Source organism: Leptonychotes weddellii, chromosome 10 (genome assembly GCF_054177405.1).
Source record: "Leptonychotes weddellii isolate Sample4059 chromosome 10, ASM5417740v2, whole genome shotgun sequence".
In the NCBI taxonomy this organism is placed as follows: domain Eukaryota; kingdom Metazoa; phylum Chordata; class Mammalia; order Carnivora; family Phocidae; genus Leptonychotes; species Leptonychotes weddellii.
The window spans coordinates 117,668,506-117,688,285 of record NC_138378.1 but is presented as its reverse complement, the minus strand read 5'-3'; the positions used below and the strand labels follow the sequence as shown (position 1 = coordinate 117,688,285).

Below are 19,780 nucleotides of genomic sequence, written 5' to 3'. Positions count from 1 at the left end.
GCTATTATGTGGAAGGAAAACTAGGAGTTTTCTTTCCATCCCTCACCACTCTCCCCATCGACACTGTAATTTTAATCACCCTTTCATCTTTTTTTTTTTAATTAATTAATTAATTTATTTATTTGAGAGAGAGCACATGAAAGCGGGGAGGGTCAGAGGGAGAAGCAGACTCCCTGCCGAGCAGGGAGCCCGATGCGGGACTCGATCCCGGGACTCCAGGATCATGACCTGAGCCGAAGGCAGTCACTTAACCAACTGAGCCACCCAGGCACCCCCTTTCATCTTTTTTAACAGTATCAGCATATGGGGATGAAGATTTCAGCAGTCCAATCTCCTTACATGGCTTCAATTTCCTTGTATATTAGATTTTCCATAGAAATCTTAAAAAGTTATGGGGCTCCTGGGTGGCTCAGTCAGTTAAGCATCTGACTCTTGGTTTCTGCTCAGGTCATGATCTTAGGGTCCTGGGATCAAGCTGTCCTTGGGCTCTGAGCTCAGTGGGGAGTCTGCTTGTCCCTCTCCCTCTCCCCTCTGCTCCTCCCCCCACTCAGGCTCACATTCTCCCTCTCTCTCCTTAAAATAAATAAATGAATAAAAATCTTTTTAAAGGGGCGCCTGGGTGGTTCAGTCGTTAAGCGTCTGCTTTCAGCTCAGGTCATGATCCCAGGGTCCTGGGATCGAGCCCCGCGTCAGGCTCCCTGCTCAGCGGGAAGTCTGCTTCTCCCTTCCCCACTCCCCCTGCTTGTGTTCCCTCTCTTGCTGTGTTGTCTCTCTCTGTCAAATAAATAAATAAAATCTTAAAAAAAAAAAACCTTAAAAAAATCTTAAATTACACACTATCTTGCTTTTAAAACAGCTTTCCTCTGATTATAAAAAGGAACATGTGTTCATTATGAAAAATTTGTAAAATACAAAAAATTTGAAGAGGTATCTCCCCTAATCTCACCACATAGAATTCTCTAACTTTTCTAACAGATTTGAAGTAAAAACTTTATTGACCAGTCATTACTTTAAACATCCATTACTGAAAAGCAGCAGGGGAACAGGGATGCTCCTGAGATGCCATTTTTCTGCCTTAATTAATGATGGTGTGACTATCACTTCTCTAGGTATCTTTGCCAGCGTCCTCCCTGACCAGTTTGATTAGTATGTTCCTTCTGCATTAAAACACACACACACACACACACACACACAGAAGAAAGTTTCCTTCACCCTAGGATGACACCGGAAAGAGAAGGAACATAAGACCCTATGCTCAGATGGGCTGGGGAGAGAGAGGGAGAGACAGGGAGGGGAAAACTGGAGGAAAGAAAGTTGTAACAGAGTTAATTATCAGTTCACATGAAAAAGACTGAGTTTTAGTTGTTTGCCGCTCAACTAAAGTCAAACAAGGCTACCAGCAAGGCAGACACATTACCATGTTGCCAACCTAGGAGGTTGACTTAAAGAGACAACAGGAAGAAGGAAAGAAAGACATTTTTTATTCTTTTCTTTTAAAGATTTTTTAAAAAAGATTTTATTTTAGAGATAGCGAGCCAGAGGGGCGGGGGGGAGAAGCAGAGGGAGAGGGACAAGCAGACTCTGTGCTTGAGCACAGAGCCTGACTTGGGGCTCCATCCCAGGACTGAGATCATGACCTGAGCAGAAGGCAGTCGCTTAACCAACTGAGCCACCCAGGTGCCCCGGAAAGAGAGAAATTAAGGATGCAGTTAATATGCAGATCAAATAAGCTGCATGTTCACTGAACCCACTCCAACCCATAAAAACAGAAAATAAGTCGTCAAGCTACATTTATATGTGTATTTGAGGCAGTAAAGAGAGTAAGTCACATGTACTTCTCTTCCATTATACTTGTGCACAGGCTTTTCCTGAAAGTAATTTTCCTTCAGGGGCACAGGTAGGTCATAAACAGATAAAATTAATGAAAACTTTGATTAACTTTTATCAAGAATAACAGAAAAGTAGACAATAGGATGATTCAAAATACATCCAATATAAGGAAACAGCCCGAATGACTATCATCTGACTTTCTGAATCAGTTTGCTCAGGGAGAAACTGACTAATGATGAAGAACTACGGAATTTTATTCCAATAATCATGTGTCCCTGACATTTTATTCCATTAGGAATTTGGACCCATAAACCACAGTGTGGGTAGGTATTTTTAGTATATGACGGTGGTCCTTTTTGGTGGAAGTTCCCGTATGAATGGCTAAGCCATCCAGACCTCATGCTGCCACAGTGATTGAATGGAAGTTTCTTTTGTCTAGAGTATAGCATTTCAATATTATGTTTTTCTCTTGAATAAATTTTGGCAGGAGAGAACTTCCTTTTTGGCCAGGTATAGATCTTCCACTTACAATTTTACACGTCTAATGATTGAAAGAACATTTCAAATGCTAGCACGAGAAGCCCAGGAGGCTGGCTTTAGGCGGGCCCAGGCTCATGCCTCGGCCCCAGAGAGAAGTAGCTCATCTTTGAATGCTTAGCATTCATCATTATTCCTGGCACATAGTATAAGCTCATGGAACATTTCCTGACTGGCGACAATGAGGCCGTATCCTGATGATGAAACAGAGTTAGCTAGGCAGGACGGGGCTGGTGGTGGGGGATATGGTATGGAGGGGACTTCTGGGTAAGGGAACAGCAGGTAGAAAGGCAGGAGAGAGAAATTGGAGAAAGTATAATTATCCAACATGGCTGGAACATTATAAAGGTGAGTGCCTTAGTCCATTCAGACTGTTTAACAAAGTACCATAGACTAGGTGCCTTATAACCAACAGAAACTTATTTCTCACAGTTCTGTAGGTTGGAAGTTTAAGATCGGGGTGCCAGCTTGGTCAAGTTCAGTGAGAGGCCCTCTTGCAAGTTGCAGTCTGCCAACATTTACACCATGTCCTCCGTGATGGAAGGGGCAACGGAGCTCTCTGGGGTCTCTTTTATAAGGGCACTAATCGTAATTTGAGGGTCCCACCCCCATGACCTGAACACCTCCCAAAGGCCCCACCTCCTCACACCATCCCCCTGGGGTTAGGATTCCAACATGAATCTCATGGGGCACACATTCCGTCCATAGCAGTTCGTGTGTATTGTCAGGGGTGTAAATCAGGAGAGAAAAGCACCAAGAAGGATGAGCAGGGGTTATTAGATCACAGATTTTATGCCATAGTTAAGCGTTTGAACTTATCAGAAAGGTTTTGGCCAACAGTTTCCTTCTTGAAGCAGGAAAATGAAACATGTTGATTTTGGAGATGGCTCAAGGCTGCACATTAGAGAATGGGTTGAAGACATGCCCAGAGGGTACAAGGCAAGCACAGTTACGAGCTAGGTGAGAAGTGAGGGGGCAGGGGCAGCAGAGAGTCCGTTAGTTGTACAGGAGGTGGGACATGAGGAAGTCTCAGTGGGTAAGGAAGGCTAAGGGTGGTGCACGGTTTCTGACCTGGGTAACCATACCATACCATAGCTAGAGAGACAGGCACTACGAGAGGAATCACAAGTTCTTGGGTGGTGAAACTAGATGATGAGCTTGATGTCCTAAATTTGGGGTGCCTGTGAGTTTTAGGTGCAGAGGATAGGATGGACATTGAAGAAGTAGGCGAACAGTCAGGCGTGTGACCAGGGAATCCAGCGTGGCGTCTCCGCAAACAGTGACCATCCAGAGGCAGCAGGAGAAGCAAGTAAGGACAGTTTAACAGAAGGAGAGAAAAGATCTCAAGAAGACAGAGGTCAACAGAGCCAAATGCTGTGAAGAGCACGTGATACAAAAAGGGAAAACTAACCACCACAATTCAGCACCAGAGGTCAAAACTGACCTTATACGGTGTTCAGTAGAGGGCTGGGTCGGGTAAAGAAGCAGAGGGCCTGTGTTGACTTTTAAGAAGCTTTATTGTACAGCTGTGGATTGTAGGATGGCTTTCTAGTACTTGTCTGTTTGGGGGGTTTTTTTGGGATGGGAGTTTAATCCTATAAGGCAATGTGTTTATCACATTCTTCCTGAGGCAGATGATTCATGAATTTAAAAGTGAAGTGACAAAACAGGAACTCAGCTTCTTGAGGGACTGGTGGCCCCCTTGGCCAGCTGGAGGGGACTCATCTTCTCACCAGTCCTTGGTCTCCGGGTGCTGGGCAGCTGCCTTCCCCATTGATGGTATGAATAGCTCGGATCTTAGGGTACTCTCATACTCACCCTGACAAAAGGGATAGCAACCAGTGGTGGCCTCCCTCGACTGGACACAGTGCGCCCCCTTCTGCCCTGGCTGGCAGATCAGGACCTGCCTTTCTGTGGACCGTGCGTCTCAGCCTGTGCTAACAGACGCCATTGGTCTTGCTCTGAAGGATGGGACAAAGAAAAGATAACATGAGCACAAAACAAGGCATATTTGAAAAATAAAAGATACGTAATAAGAAAATGGAAGAGATTCTACCAGTGAGGAGAAACGCAATATTTTAATGACAGTAGCGACCTGAGCTGACATCTGGCTATAGCAACAAGCTGACTGAGCCAACACAAGCCATCTTGCTATAGACACCTAGAGCGGCCACACAAAACAGAACACAGAATTATTTTTACAGTCACACAGCTAAGTTTAAAAGAAAGGCAACCAAATGAAAAGCTGACCAAAAGAGGCTCATACTGACACAGTTGTTACTTCTGAGGGAGGGAGAAGGGAAAGGGATGCTGGCTTTATGCGCGATGTGCTTTTTATTTAAAAAAAAAAAAAAGGCAAATTTTGAATCTAATGTGGTAAAGGCACCTATTCAATCTGAGCAGTGGGCACATGAGTGTATATTATAGTGTTCTGCAGCAGACTATATGCTTGAAATATTTTGTAAAGTTTTTTTGTTTTTAAAAAATTGTCTGAACTCAATTTTTTCCTATTACGCCTTTTTTCTGATTGGAGGGAAGATACGTTATTGTTGGGACAGTTGGCACACAGTGGATTTAACCTTGTTATTTTTCTATTTGTGTTTAATACTATAAAATTCTTGACATATGCTTTTCCTCTTTCTCTAATTAATGCCCCTCCCAGGTCTTTCTCAGCCAGTGAAACACTTCCTCACAAACCCAAGCACGAGCCTCTCTGCACAGCTAGCCTGGCCTCTTCCCAAGCTCCCCATCCCCTCCTGATTCCAAAGGCCCTTTGTAAAGCCTGCCTTGAATAAAGCACTTACTGTACTACATAGTGATCATTGATTAGCTTCTTGAAGCCAAGGGCAGTGGTTTATTTTGTAGCTACCCAGCACATGGGTAGGAACTCATCAAATAATTGTGGAATGAATAGTTCAAAGAAAAAAGATGAAACACATTACGAGGTCCATCTATATAAAATAGGGGGCCTGCCTTACTGTGAAGCCAATTAAGTACCCACGCTGTCGTGCTTGTCAGGGTAAACACGCGTAAGGGATGCGCCGGCAGGCAGTTCGGGCCGCTGTGTCCATACTGCTCTTGGTCATGGCCCAATTTCAGCACGGCCCTGAATCTCAAAATGGGGTCATTAAATCTGCCATCACAGTCTAAGGTCTTCCAGTGAGAAAGCACCAAGACGGGATTTACTTGGACGTGTTCAGCCTACCGTCTTTGTACAACAGTACAAATTAATGGAGGATTCTTCCACAACAGTTCACAGCAGAGTCTAGAAGAGCCTCTGGAAGCACATTCCATGGTTCCCTTGAGTTTGAAATCATGGCACAGGAACCTAGTGGGACTGACTCTCTGTGCTCTGCTATAGATACCATATATGAATGTAAGGGTTTGGTTTTGTTTTTTAAAGTATGCTCTACGCCCAACATGGGGCTTGAACTCACGACCCCGGGATCAAGAGTCACACGTTCTACCGACTGAGCCAGCCAGGCACCCCTTATTTAAGGTTGTTTGAATTGCCTTCCAAAGTATTTACAATGTGACTACAGTTTGTTTTAAATAATTTTTAAGCAGTTAAAGAGAAAATGACTCCTTAGAATATTATCATCATATTGAAGAATCCTTCAGTAAAAACCGAGCATCTCACCTCTCATGATGTGACAGGCCCGGTATTCAGTCCTAGAGATGGAATTTAAAGCCTCTGGAATTAGCAAACACACACACACGCACACGTATTTTTAAACTACAGTTTAATCATTTTTAAAGACACACAAATTAGAAAAGAACATTTATATGTAAGTTAAAAACATCTTTAAAACCCAGCAATAAGCCAGCAGCGCAGAGCTGAGGACACAGGTTGGAAACGAGCAGTCATGGAATTATCACGTCACAGGCTAACTGACACAGTGGTAGCTTAAATTTAGAACCATACAACAAGAACTAATTTATGGATCTGTTGAAAAATAACACTTATTTAAAAAAATATTTCGGAATAATAAAAACAAAAAAAGCACAGAACACCACGTGCTAGTCTCACCCAGGGAAGGCTGACGAGCGCTGTGAAGACCAGCTGCCAGAACTGGGGCCCTCCTCATGTTCAGGTGACACTGTCCAACCACTGCTGGGCAGAGATCACCATTCGGCTCTCAGAGGAAGGCAGGAATGAACTCCCACAGTCTCACTCTGCATGTGGAAGGGTTCCTCTTGTGTCACCTGAATTATTTTTTTACTTTCATTCCTACTGCTTTCTAGGGTACCCTTCTGGTTTGGAGAGGCGGTCGCGCCCAGGGGACAGGGATGCAGACCGGCTTGGGACATGTTTGGGTGGGATGTCAGATTCCTTTCTCCTTGGGACAAAAAGTCAGGGGCAAGTGTACTTTGTGGACAAATCTGCATATACAGAACCAATACTTCAAATTGGGAAGAGGCCTATTTTATAAGTCTGTCAAACTCTTTACATGTGTTTGTCCTTTAGCAGGAAAGGACAAAAACGGATATTACCAAATTAGTTTCTCCAAGTAGTTACCCCAAAATAGAGACTGGGCAGGATACAGTCATTTCTGACTCCCGTCAAAGGCAGCCAGTCACTTTTTCCATCTCAAACATGTATTAGGAAAATGGTTTGTCATTCTACTGATGTTGCTCTGTATCTTTCAGTTTTTCATTATATTTCCATTTCTTTTTACAGTAGCAAAATCTGATAAAACATGAGTGGAGAGGTGGCTATGCATCATTGAGTAAGCTTTAGACCGTGATTTTGTATGGACCTTTATACTATTCTTTATAGAACTATACAGTCTTGGGGGGTTTTTTTGTTTTTGCTTTATAAAAGCTTTACTAGAAGAAGACGAGTATAATTAGTTTAAAAGGCAAGACAAATTAGTCAGCATAAAAGTGTGTCTTCAGGCCAGAAAATTGTCCCAATCAACGATCTATGGAGCTTGTCCATTGTTTACTGGGGTTTCCATATGAAAAATCTATTAAATATTATTTTAAAACATATAAAAACATTAATAAGCAGCCTACCAATTAAAATGTAATTGGCTGCATCCTCTGTACAACGAGAGCCTCAAAAACAGCTTAGTCATTGATCTTAAGAGCATTCCTACAAAATAACTGACGTGGAAAATTTCATTTTAAATTTTCTTCTGTAATGAGAGTTGGTATGAATTGATTTGGCCACACGGTGCTGCAGAAACACACTGTGCAGACCCTCGACAGGCTGATCTTTCAAACCCAAGTTTCAGGTGCAACTTAGCAAATCTTTTCCTTGAGCATCAGGAGTGCCCATGCACTGATACAAACCCACTTTTACAAGGACAGCTGCGGAAAGCAGAACTTTCTGCATCTCAGATTCTTGTAGAAATCATCAGCCATTTATTAAATGTACACCGGGTTCAGAGTAAGAGTTTAATAAGGTACTTGAGGGCAGTTAAGATTATATTTCACAGTGTTATGTAGAACTCCACACCTATGTTAAATCTGATGTACTCAATTTCAGCCAGGATAGACGACTGATGGCTGAATAAAACTCCATAAAATACTGGTTTATATTTAAAACTCCAGACAAATCCTTCCTTGACACAATAACAGGCACCATTCCAAAACAATTATTTTCTCCAGTAATTTTTTCTTTCAATTATAATGTAGAACTCTTACAGTTAATTATCTAACAATTTTAAAGTTTGTAACAAGGAAACAAAAAAGTATAAATGTCCAGAGCTGTTCATGAATATGCAGATTAAAACTTACAAGGTATGAATTTTAAATAGGAAAGATTTTTCTTTGTCCTAAATGTAATCTAGTCCTTGAATAAAAAAAGTGTAAGTTTTGTAATTATTTGTATGGCAAAATTTTAATGTAATTTCTTTTGTAGTTTAAAATGTGTAACTAAATGAAATGTGCCTTAACTATCTTTGAATGAAATAATATTTGAGAAGTTAAATAAGGTAAACCCTGTCCAGTAAACTTGGTGGTGTGTACTAACATTTTCTAGCGCAGAGCACCTTCAATTTCACCTAGCACAACCAACCAAACAAGCAGAAAAAGCAAAAGGAAAACACGTTTCCTTCAATAGAGACTATTTCATCATCAAAGATGCACTTTAAGGGCTATATTCAGTGCAAATGGATGCCACACCTTCTGATTTAACAGAGTGGAAGGTTTTCCTCTGTTGCCAAGAAAACCTTTTGAAAAGTCAGGGCTTTGAGCTCAAGTAATAAAGAGTTTTTTTTTTTACTTGATGGTGAATCTGCCCTTGTCCATGACTCTTGCAGACCTTGCTAATGGCTCCCACAGATTACAAACACAACTGGTCATAAACTTTTGGAACTGATCCTTTAACTTCCTATTAAAGAACTTCCATCTAGAGGACAGGTGACTTGCCCAAATCCTAACTCATTAATAACAGAGCCAGATGAACATCTGGGTCTCCTCCCAGGACAATCAGTGCTTCAATGTGAGTTACCTTCATTGTTTAGAACCATCCTTTTTACCACACATTTTTCTGAAAACTGGCATCTGTGGAAATGTCACACATGGCGGGAGTCAATGACAAAAACACTCTTTAACCAAAAGTATGGTGGTGGCTGGACATTGCAGAAGCCAAATAAACCTTCTCTATTAGGCTGGATGTTTTAGAAGCCAAGAAAATTTCCCCAATTACCCTGAGTTCCAATAAAAATGCTTATTTTAAAAAACTGAGACTGCTACTTAGAAAATGGTGATAGCTGAGATACATCAAATTAACTGTTACTGTTTCAAAAAAATGAAACTGAGGGAAGAATAATTATTTTTGTTTAATTTTTTTTTCCCTGAGTAGTATAATAATGGATCAAGAGTTTAAGTATGATGGTCATTGATCATCTCTGGAGTAGTTTCATGACAACCGAAGAGTTGAGAAATAATAGAAATATGTACTGCATCTTGTTCTGTTGATCAAAAAAGAAGAAACACATAGTACAATGAATCCCTTTATACTTAGCAGTACGTGGAGGGAGACAGACCAGTTTTCAAATCTCCTACTGTAAGCAGAAGTGAAGCATTAATCCTTATAACACTCCATCCAAGCAGATATATTCTTTCATAGAGTACAAAGAGTTTCTTCTTGAGGAGAAAAGTCAAGCTGAGAATTAGAATTATTTCTTTAGTTTTTCTTCTAGATTACACATTTATGGTTATAATTTCTCCAAAATTAGAGAAAAGCTATCCAAAAACCCTTTCATACAAAATTAAAAAAAACAAAAAACAAAAAACCTAGTTGATCCAAGGGGATGAAAATCAGTCAAACTGTAGAGATAATGTATCATCTTCAGAGCAACTGGAGAACTCTTAGTCATCTTGCTGTCTGCATGACAGCTCTAAGAGTACATTCATCAAGCAAGAAACAGGTAACAGTGATTTTAGGTTTACAGACTAAGAAATGACATAAGTAATAGAAATAAATAGGGATGATTTATAAATGGCCAGATGGGCTGAAAAAAAGTTTTATTAAGCTTTCTTGTTTTCACTTATGACATGCCTAGACTTGTCCTTTAAACTCTAAATTTGTTTACATTTTTTAAAAATAGTGATCAGATTCTCTGCAGCATTAATTAAACTGAGGAGACCTTTTGGGGACAGATACTTTCCGTGATTATTCCTTTCCATCCTCTCACATTACACAGCTAGCTTAATTTCAATGCATGGGAAAACAGAGAAAATTTATTTAGCTATCCATCCTTTTCTGGGAAGTTAATGGGGCATGGCTAACCTCAGCAGGTAGAAAAAATTTACCTTTAGAAAAATAAAAACATTTTATGTAAACAAAGACTAGGATATTTCTAACATTCTACAAAGATACACTGATATTTTTGCTGATTAAGACCTCAAAAGTTCCAAGTACATTTGCTGTTCTTTTCTCCTTTAAATGAAAAACTGCACAGCTTAAGCCAGAGAGTGGTTCTGCCCTAACTTCATCTGCAAACTTATTCGCGACAAAAATATAAAAGACTCACCAGAGATAGACGATTTGCATTTCATTAAAAATCTAAGGCAAAAAAGAAAACAAACTGGTCAAATAAAGGTGAAATCCAATAAAAGATTGGTCAAATGAAGGTGGAGTCAGAAGGCCCTACCCACCCTCCTCTCTCCCAGCCCATGATCCCGGGATTTGGGATTTACTACCTATGGCTAAAGCCCGGATGGGATTAAAGGAGACATCCAGTAACTGGAGGTGAGATTAATTGTGGTGAAAATGGCCTAGAGGATAAGAGCACACTCTGCTACTTTCAGAATCTAAAACTCATTAAAGAGAGTTAAGAGCAGGGGCGCCTGGGTGGCTCAGTCGTTAAGCATCTGCCTTCAGCTCAGGTCATGATCCCAGGGTCCTGGGACCCCCACTGGACTCCCTGGGATCCCAGGGTCACAAAGACCCCCACTGGACTCCCTGATCTGCCTGCTTCTCCCTCTCCTACTCCGCCTGCTTGTATTCCCTCTCTTGCTGTCTCTCTCTCTGTCAAATAAATAATAATTTTAAAAAAAGAGTTAAAGCAAAATTTTAATGTGAGAATTTAAGAGTTTAGAAATTAATTTCTTTGGGGGCGCCTGAGTGGCTCAGTTGGTTAAGCGACTGCCTTCGGCTCAGGTCATGATCCTGGAGTCCCGGGATCGAGTCCCGCATCGGGCTCCCTGCTCGGCAGGGAGTCTGCTTCTCCCTCTGACCCTCCTCCCTCTCATGCTCTCTGTCTCTCATTCTCTCTCTCTCAAATAAATAAATAAAATCTTTAAAAAAAAATTAATTTCTTTGATTCTCTAAACATGAGGGTCAGACCCAATGACTGTAAGCTTTCATTTCTCTAAGACTTTCCCAATTATGAGTTACGCTGTCAAGGATAAGGAAGTGATTAGACAGATGGTCACCTTACTCCATGATTTCTCCTTCATAGCCCTTGTGCAATCTACCACGATTATTTTCATAATCCCTCTATAATTCTATATAAATTATGCTTGGTAAGTTTCATTTAAAAGTCCAACATATTAAGGAATCATTACACGTTTATGTCTTTAGAGAATCACAAAGAACTCAGAGAAAGAACTGCTGAGCAACTGTGCACTGTCCCACCCAGCCTTGCCACGGCTCCAGCCCCGGTCCACGTGGTGCTTCCTTCATTCATGCCTTCCTTCGTCATCTTCTCTTGCTCAGTTTTCTTTCTTTTTTTTTTTTTTTAAGAAAATAAGCTTAAAATATCACATTACCAACCTTTAATTATGTTGAAGAAATTCTTCCTTGATGGGCTCTGACTGACACAAAATAATTAAACTCTCCAGGACAACAAGCTACCCATAATTTGGCATCCATTAACTGTTTACGGTTTCGCTACGTACTATAGTCATTTGAGATACTTTAAGAAAACCCTTCAAATACTGAGATGTTTATTGCATTTTTAAAGTGTCCACAATCTTAAATATCCTGTTTGAAATTCCTCCAGAATTCCTTTACAGCACATGACATCAAATATTGAAATAGTGTTCTCACAATATTACACTTGAAAATACCATTTAGGGACAATATTTTAGGAAATAGAGGGTTTAAGGCAAGACATTCATTTGGAAAAGGTAATTTCGCTCAATCATCTAGATCGACAGGGTTAGTTTTCCACCTCTTCAGTGCCTTAGGATACGCAACATACATTCAGCAACAGGGCACATGTATGACCCTACGGACATCTGCTGAGGTCCTGAGTGCCCATTGAAATAATGGAAATATTTTTATATAAGGCGTGACCCACAGGGACATGGCATGGGAGAGGTTATTCACTCCATTCCCAATCTGGTATACAGGAAATTCCCCATCTAGATCCGTCCCATTTGCCCCCCTACTTCATCTTTTTCAAACGAACACAAATCCCTCGAAAAGGTGCTAAGATTGGTTTCTGTTAACAGAGACAAAATAGCCATCAGAGTGTTTTCCCCTTCATTGCTTTAATGATGAATGTCTAAAGGCTATTTCTTGATTCTGATTGCAAACATTGTTTGTTGTGGAAAAACTATTCTGTCCCAAAGAATTTTCTCTTTCATCACACTGTTTGGATCGAGACAGCTGCACATTTTCATGTGGAGTCTTTCCTCTTTGAGTTTTTTTCACCGGCAACAATAATACTAAGATACCAGCAATGTGCAGGCAGTAATACCAGGAGCTAAAAGAAAAAGGACAAAGTTTACTTTATTAAATTTTGAGAATGATTCCTTAGCAATGGCATCCTTGTCCAAATGTCACAGGCCCTGCGTAGGATGTGCATATTTACTCCATTAATTGGGCATTCCCGCCCCCTCCCCTGCCCCATGACATGAAGCTCTCCAGCTCAGCAAGTGGGTATTTATAAAGCACCCTATAAACCCAGGCCACTCAAAAGCACGATACTAGATATCGTATTACATTCCTCTGTAAGGGTCATAAGTCCATGGCTACACAGAACAAAAACAAAAAGGTACTTATTAGCAGCTGCAGTGACCTGAAAATAATCTCTCAGTTCCACAGAATTGAACATTAAGAACGAACAAAGAGGACACAGAGCTGGTCAAGACCTGAATGCTCTGGCCTCCTCTGCTGTGTATGGTCCCTAATTAAGTTACAAATATTCCAATGATGTAATAGATAATATTGCCTCGATGGTTGCTGTCACATAATAAAGCAAGACCATGTTATTAAAGATATTATTAGAAGCATCATTCCTGAAATCAAATATAAATCAAATGTGACCTTTTAGAGTTGTAAACTCAAGTGATTGTGAACAAAGTACCTGGGATAGAAAATCTAACCAACTGCTCAATCACATGTAAATTTATGTGATAATTTTGTGAAAAGGGGAATTTTAGCTGGAGTTCCTTGATGTATTTCTGTAGGAGTATCGCCATATTTGGGCAACAATATTTGACCACTCTGGGCTGTCGTTCTAAATGCAAGGGTGGTGGAAACTCTATGAAAGGTGAAATTTTTGATCTCAGAGATATCACTAGACAGCGAAAGTGGAATCTGGTGGGTGAGGAAGAGAATAAAGAAAGAAATCTAACAGGGAATTCAAAACAAGAACTTCTATAATACAGAGAAGACAAAGGATCCATGAAACGTAAAAGAATAAGAAGGGAACAAACTCAGGATATAGAAGTAATTCAATTTTCTTTTGACTAAAGCAATTAAGAGAATTAACAATTCTTTGTAAAGGACAAGCTACACTTTTTTCTTTCTTTTTTTAAACTGCTCTGTCATATCCCCTATTGTTCATCTTATTTCGAGTTCCCCTATCCTGTCGTTTTCGGAGTTAACCATCCGACAGCCTGAACTCCTGGTGCACAGACTTTACCGGTGCTTACTCGTAATTGTCATAAGACATATTTTGCTTCTGCTCCCAGAATATTCCCAGTGACACATAAGCCTCTGCTTGAACACACAAACTCCTACACCCTGACCCCAGAGCAGGGGTGAGCAAACTCCAGCCTGCAGGGTGCATCGAGCCTGACGTCACTGTCTTAACCGGAGGCACCATGGACCTATAACATGGTATTAGCCCTGGGTGTACAACATAATGATTCAATATATGTACATACTGCAAAACAATCACTGCGGTAAGTCTAGTTAACAGCCAAGTGTGAAAAGAACAGCCACGCTTTCCACTTAAACCTCTGAGAGATCTGAGGCGGTGCTCACCCCACTGACACTTCTCTGTCTAAATCACACTCCTCTGAAGGGTGAGTGGTGGGAATCATTCCATAAAAAACTTGAGACTTGCTGGTTTAAGATGAAAAGGTAACTATAGAAAGTAAGGCTGTGGTGCTATTTTTCTAAGCTATGCAATAGCAAAGAGCTCGCTCTTCAAAACAAAGTGGTTCCCGCTGGCGTCTTTGTGAGAGTGACACTTACCTGTAGAACGCGAGCGACGGGTTTACGGAGAGAAGGACGAATGGCACAACTGTGTAGCTTATTGCTATTTGAGTCACTACCCATGTTAGAACATCATACAATAATTTCAGTTGGGGAGGTTCGATGAAATAATGCCGAAAGTTACTTCTCATCTGAAATAAAGAAACAAAAATATTTGCTTTGTCTTTCACATTGTTTATAAGATCACACTGACCGTACCTGCTGTTTCAAGGATGAGGAGTGACTGCTATTCCCACGCTCAGCTGGCGGACGTCTACAACGGGGCCACCCCCGCGGGAGAAGTCAAGTCGGTTCAGGAAAAATGAATAGGCATGTGTGTAAAAGATACGGAGAGAGCAAAATGTGGGAATCCGGGTAAAGGGCATGTGGGAGTGCTTTGCAACTTTTCTGTAGATTTGAAGTTGTATTAAAAGTTTCTTTAAAAAGTTAAAAATAACGCTCCTTAAATCGTATTTGGTAAAGTATAGTATGTAAATAAAGTTCTGCCTGTTTTCACCTTTTCTACTACAATGAAATGAGACATTCTTCCTCTCCTTTAAGCTCTGCGTTTGTGAAAGACAGATGGGTATCATACACTGAGCTGAGGTCAAAAGACACTTAATCACAATAAATGGCAACCACGCACATTATTCTCAAGATAGGTGTTTCCTAATAACTGCTATTTAAACTTCTTTTTTTAGCTTCCAAAAAAGTAAAAACTTTTCAGTTTTGAAATGCACAAACTTAACCAAACATTATTTCCTCTTTTCTACTGTGTTCCCTGCTTTTCTTGTCTAACATGTTCAGAGGTGAAACACAGCCCTACGGCGAGGATGCCACCGGGTTTTTCAGAAGTGACCTGCTGGATGGTTAATGGCGCTCCCATAGAAAGACCATGATTCCTAGCGGCCGGATCGGACCCCGGCACCCACCACGTCTTGCCCGGCTCATGGCCACAGCAGCTACCCACCCTCTTCCCTTCCAACCATTGATGGCAAATCAGTTCTCCTGAGGCATGGCTTTTGGCATTCCACCCCCCTGCTTAAAAACCTCACCTGGCCCCCACGTACGCAGACAGAATGAGGATTAGGCCCTTTCCTAGGCTGGTGTTCAAGTTCTAGGACTACCCCTCCCTCTCCCTCCCTTGCACTCCTTTGCCCTTCCAGAATTATCTACACCTTAGGTATTCACGATGTCTCTGCTTCAACCAGATTTACTTGTCATTTCCAAATACACCAGGCACTTTCAAACTTGGTTCTGTTAATGTCATTTCCATGCCTAAAGCGTCACGTTCCACCCCCATCACACTTCACTCACTTTTGAAATAATGTTCATCTTTCAAAGCCCAAATCCAACTAAACTTTCCTAAAGAGGCCACCTCGGGTCAACCCAACCAAAAGGATTTCTTTCACCTCGAAACAACTGTTACTTACTATAAAACCCACGGGATGTATGACACATGCCTCGTGCCGTACACGCGTGCACACACACGTACATACACTCGTACCTATACGCCCCAGTTAGACCACAAACAGCCAGAAGGCACGGCCCTTGGTTAATACGTCTCTGAGCTTTCCCTCATGTACCCCCCATGGTACCGGAAAATCGCATGAGTATCTGCTAGTTTGTCAAACGAAGGCTTCTCACCTGTAAGTGCTGTAAGAAGCCTGTTCAAACACCGTTTCTGTCCTGTTACTTGCCTCTGACTTTCGAGGACTTACACTAAATTGTCCTTCTTCTTTGTCCACCCATGTCACCAACCTAATTTCTCAACTATTTCCCAAAATACTACTCCAGGTTCCAACCAGGCCAGCACTCTAAAGAACTGTGTCCACCAGCCCAGGAATGGCCCATCCACTCTGTCTACACTGTTCATACTCCACTCTTCCTCTAAAAGAGGACTCAAACGTGACAGCTTTCAGGAAACATTTCTAAAATAAACCTACCCTTCTGATCCTCTTTATTTAACTCAGCTTTTAGCTCTCGTTCAGAAAATCCTGTCAAGACAATGGACACTTGGTGGGGCACCTCCCATGTGCCAAGTCTGCTCCTCAGATGAACCAAGCGTGGCGCCCCCAGGAGCATTCAACAAACACGCGAGGCACACAGCTCACTTCTGGCCAGGGCCCCAGACGCAAGGCCTGCCTGTGGAGGGGCCCTCGCCTCCTCCACCAGCGCAAGGGGACCACCACGGAAGTAGGAAATGGGGTTCTGGGTACTCACAGCTCGTGCCGCCAAGGTCATCACCACTCCTGTCAGAAACGTCAGGTAATATCCTGGATACACCCCATGCCAAATGGCAGACAGAATGAATGTCTGGATAGTTGGACTCACGGAGGCTCGTTCGTAACAAACCCTAGAAGCCAGAAAACCACGGAGAGCCAAGGGGAGTGAGTGATCAGAGTTTAGATAGTCCACAGCGATCATTCTTTTCTTACCTGACAGGACAGAGAGTAACCAGGAAAACAGCCACCACTTAACATCAGCAATAACTTGACCTGTGACCTCAGGGAGGCGACAGCTACTAAACACTCCTACTTAACTAGGAAAATAAATTTGATTTTCATCTTTTTATGGTATATGTAATAGCTAAAATGAGCATTGCCAGTATTTAGAAATCTACATGACTTACCAAAATATCTTTAATATTAAAGATACTTTGTTTTACTTTTTTTTTTTAACTTTATTTAATGACTTTTGTTTAATTAAGAACTTTCAACTGACCTAATAACACTTCTTCCTGGCAAGTCTGGCTGTGGCTTAGACTAAAATTTCTCAGTAACAGGGTAAAGCACTCAGATGAAAATAAGATTTTCCAAAGGTATCAGATTTATTTTTTTTAAGTCATCTCTATGCATGGGGCTCAAACTCACGACCCCGAGATCAAGAGTCATGAGCTCCACTGCTGAGCCAGCCAGGTGCCCCAAAGGTGTCAAATTTAAAATACAACAGTAACAAAAATCACACAACAGATTAGCTCAGAGAATCTGCAGCCAGTGGAGAGACTGCAAGGTACCACGAAGTGACACTATTGTACGGTGGGCATTTCGAGGGGTAAAGATACTCAACTTGTCACAAAATAAAGGACATTCTCAAAACAGGCTGCTTGGCACAGAACAGTGCTTAGAGCTGTACCGTCACAGGGCAAGATTTCATAAAATAAACTCGAGGTGGAGTAACAGGTCTCACTGGGAACAAGAGGCAGAGTCACCGGGAGTTTCTGTGCAATTTCCTAACTGATGCTGCTATGCTTGGTCTGCCTGTATCTCCCCCTTGGCCGTGCGACCAACTCCTATCACAATCCCAGCACCAGCAACAGCCCCCCACCCCCCATCCCTGCTCTTCCTCCCTACAGGAAATGGTGCGCGAAGGTGACGCTGCTGTTTTTTTAACAAGATCACAAACTCTCTGGCTGCAGGGGCTGGGTCTTTGTGTCGGACTCATCCTTGCATCCTGTGCCTAACATGCAGAAGCACCTGTCAAATTGAAATATTTTAAAACTGGAACTGTTCTGGAAAATCTAGGGCATCTGTACAGTGGTTGTGTAGCTACTTTGTTTTTACTTAACACACCTCCAGGGAATGTGAGTAGGAGGACACCAGCCATCTCAGACCCCGGAAAGATGCCGGGGAGAGCGCACCGAGAGGCCGGGGAGAGCTACGTTCACCACTCGGGCTGAAAAGTTCTCACATCTGATAGACTCTCGCTTCAGGGGATGTTAGCAGTGTTTCCTGGGTTAACACCAAGGTCCCAGTGTCACTCAACACACTGTTAATTTAGTCAAGAATCTGAACTCGGTGAAGCTCAACCTCAAGTCTTAGATGCCAAAGCGCAGCTAAAGCCTGCTCTTGAAGAAACATACCTTTTGAGCCAAAGAGCTGTCTGAATATTCCAATTATCAAGAAACATCTTGAAACTTGTTGACATCTGAAAAACAAAAGAACTTTTTTTCTTTGGCCCACAAAATGATGAAGCTTGAAATATAAGTAATAACATTTTATTGTGCTAAAAATAAGTTACTTGACATTGATGGTAGGTACTGATTTCTTTCCTTAATACTGCTTTTCTAATACAGTAACATCATCGTGTAAATGGAATTTATTTTAGAGGCCATCTACGAGATAAATGGATTATCACTATTTTCTCCTATATGTTAAGTTATTGGGGTTGTCATAGGATTATCCCAAAGACATTCCTGATATGTAAATGACCTTTCAGTGACCCTTCAATGACTCTTTCATTGGGGACTGGACGTCCCATCAAGCCAGTCTCTCAATCCCCTCACCTCCATGCCTCTTCGGCCACCATCTGTGGCCACCCGGAACCTTGGCCCCACCTGGAATCACCACCGTCTTCCCAGCTGTCCAGTCTCTCCACACAAGCCTCTCCCATAAAAGCTTCCCCTTGACCTCAGAGGGAACTTCTGGTCCCCTACCTCTCCTTCCCTCGGTAACTATCTCCTCCTTGCATCTTCACTTCCTTCCCACCATGTAAATTCCATGGTCCATTATTTACTACTCTCATCAAAATCCTGGGTGTGTTTGTTTCCTTTTCCTTTTCACTCACCTCCCTATCAAAATCCTAATCCCAGATCAACCTTACTTTCCCCCTTCCCTACTTATAACCTCTGAATCCGAGTGCAGAATATCATACAGCCTTCGAGACTTCTGTCCGAAATCCATCCTTCTTGATATCAGTTGAGCCCTCAACCTACCAAGCAATCCTTGTTTCCCTAAACAGTGTATTCTCCTCTTCCTGAAAACAGCTATTGGATTGAACCATTTTAAACTTTTTTTTTTTTTTTTGGTAAGTCAAAAGCAGGTAAATATCAGCAATTTCAGGAGATCCCAACTAGTACTTCAAAAGTTCCCCACTTTCTTATCTCTGGTCCTATCACTCCCCACCCCCACCCCCCATCTTCCCTCCATCGCTCCCAACAGGTGATTTTGCCTCTAACTTTATTGAGATGATATAAACTATCAGACTCCAAATTCTCACATCAAAACTACAAAGTCAGCTGCCTCCACACTTCCCTTCCTCCATCCCTGGTTCCTCCTCCAACACGGTCAATCCCTGCACCTGGCCTCTTATCTCCCTGTTCTCCATCTTCTTAGGGACCTCGTGTGTCCATCAGCCTCTCTCTCCCCCTACCATATTTTCACACTGTCTTCCAATAGTCTAACTGGTAAACATGTGTCAATCTCTCCATTTTAAAACAAAATTAAGCAAAACAAAAATCCCCCCTTCAATCACCTGTTCCCCGCAGCTGTGGCCTTATCTCTACCCTCCTTCCCTGTACAGGTAATGAATGCCTAAGAGTTGCATAATCTGGCTTTTATGCCTCTCCCTCCCTGGACACTGTTACCAAAATCATCAATAAACTCCCCTGTTGTTACAGCTGATGGTGCTCGTGAGCCCTCCTCTGGCTGCACATCTCAGCAGCCTTTAACACTGACTACCGTTCCCTCCTTCAGAAAAACAAACTCCTTTATTCTTCACTTCCTCTTATACCATGCATTCTCA

General features: G+C 41.9%; 1 protein-coding gene across 6 annotated transcripts in view; it reads right to left on the bottom strand.

Moving 5' to 3' along the window:
• Window positions 1–11,755: 11,755 nt before the first annotated feature.
• Window positions 11,756–19,780, bottom strand: part of MBOAT2 (membrane bound glycerophospholipid O-acyltransferase 2) — a 116,595-nt gene continuing 108,570 nt past the window's right edge. For all 6 annotated transcript variants that reach the window (XM_081797243.1, XM_081797238.1, XM_081797239.1 and 3 more), the window contains 4 exons: window positions 18,120–18,184; window positions 16,481–16,613; window positions 14,258–14,409; window positions 11,756–12,536 (listed from right to left, as the gene is read on the bottom strand). In XM_081797243.1, coding sequence (XP_081653369.1) covers window positions 12,314–12,536; window positions 14,258–14,409; window positions 16,481–16,613; window positions 18,120–18,184 — 573 coding nt within the window. In that variant the 3' untranslated portion in view covers window positions 11,756–12,313. The remainder of the gene's footprint in view (window positions 12,537–14,257; window positions 14,410–16,480; window positions 16,614–18,119; window positions 18,185–19,780) is intronic.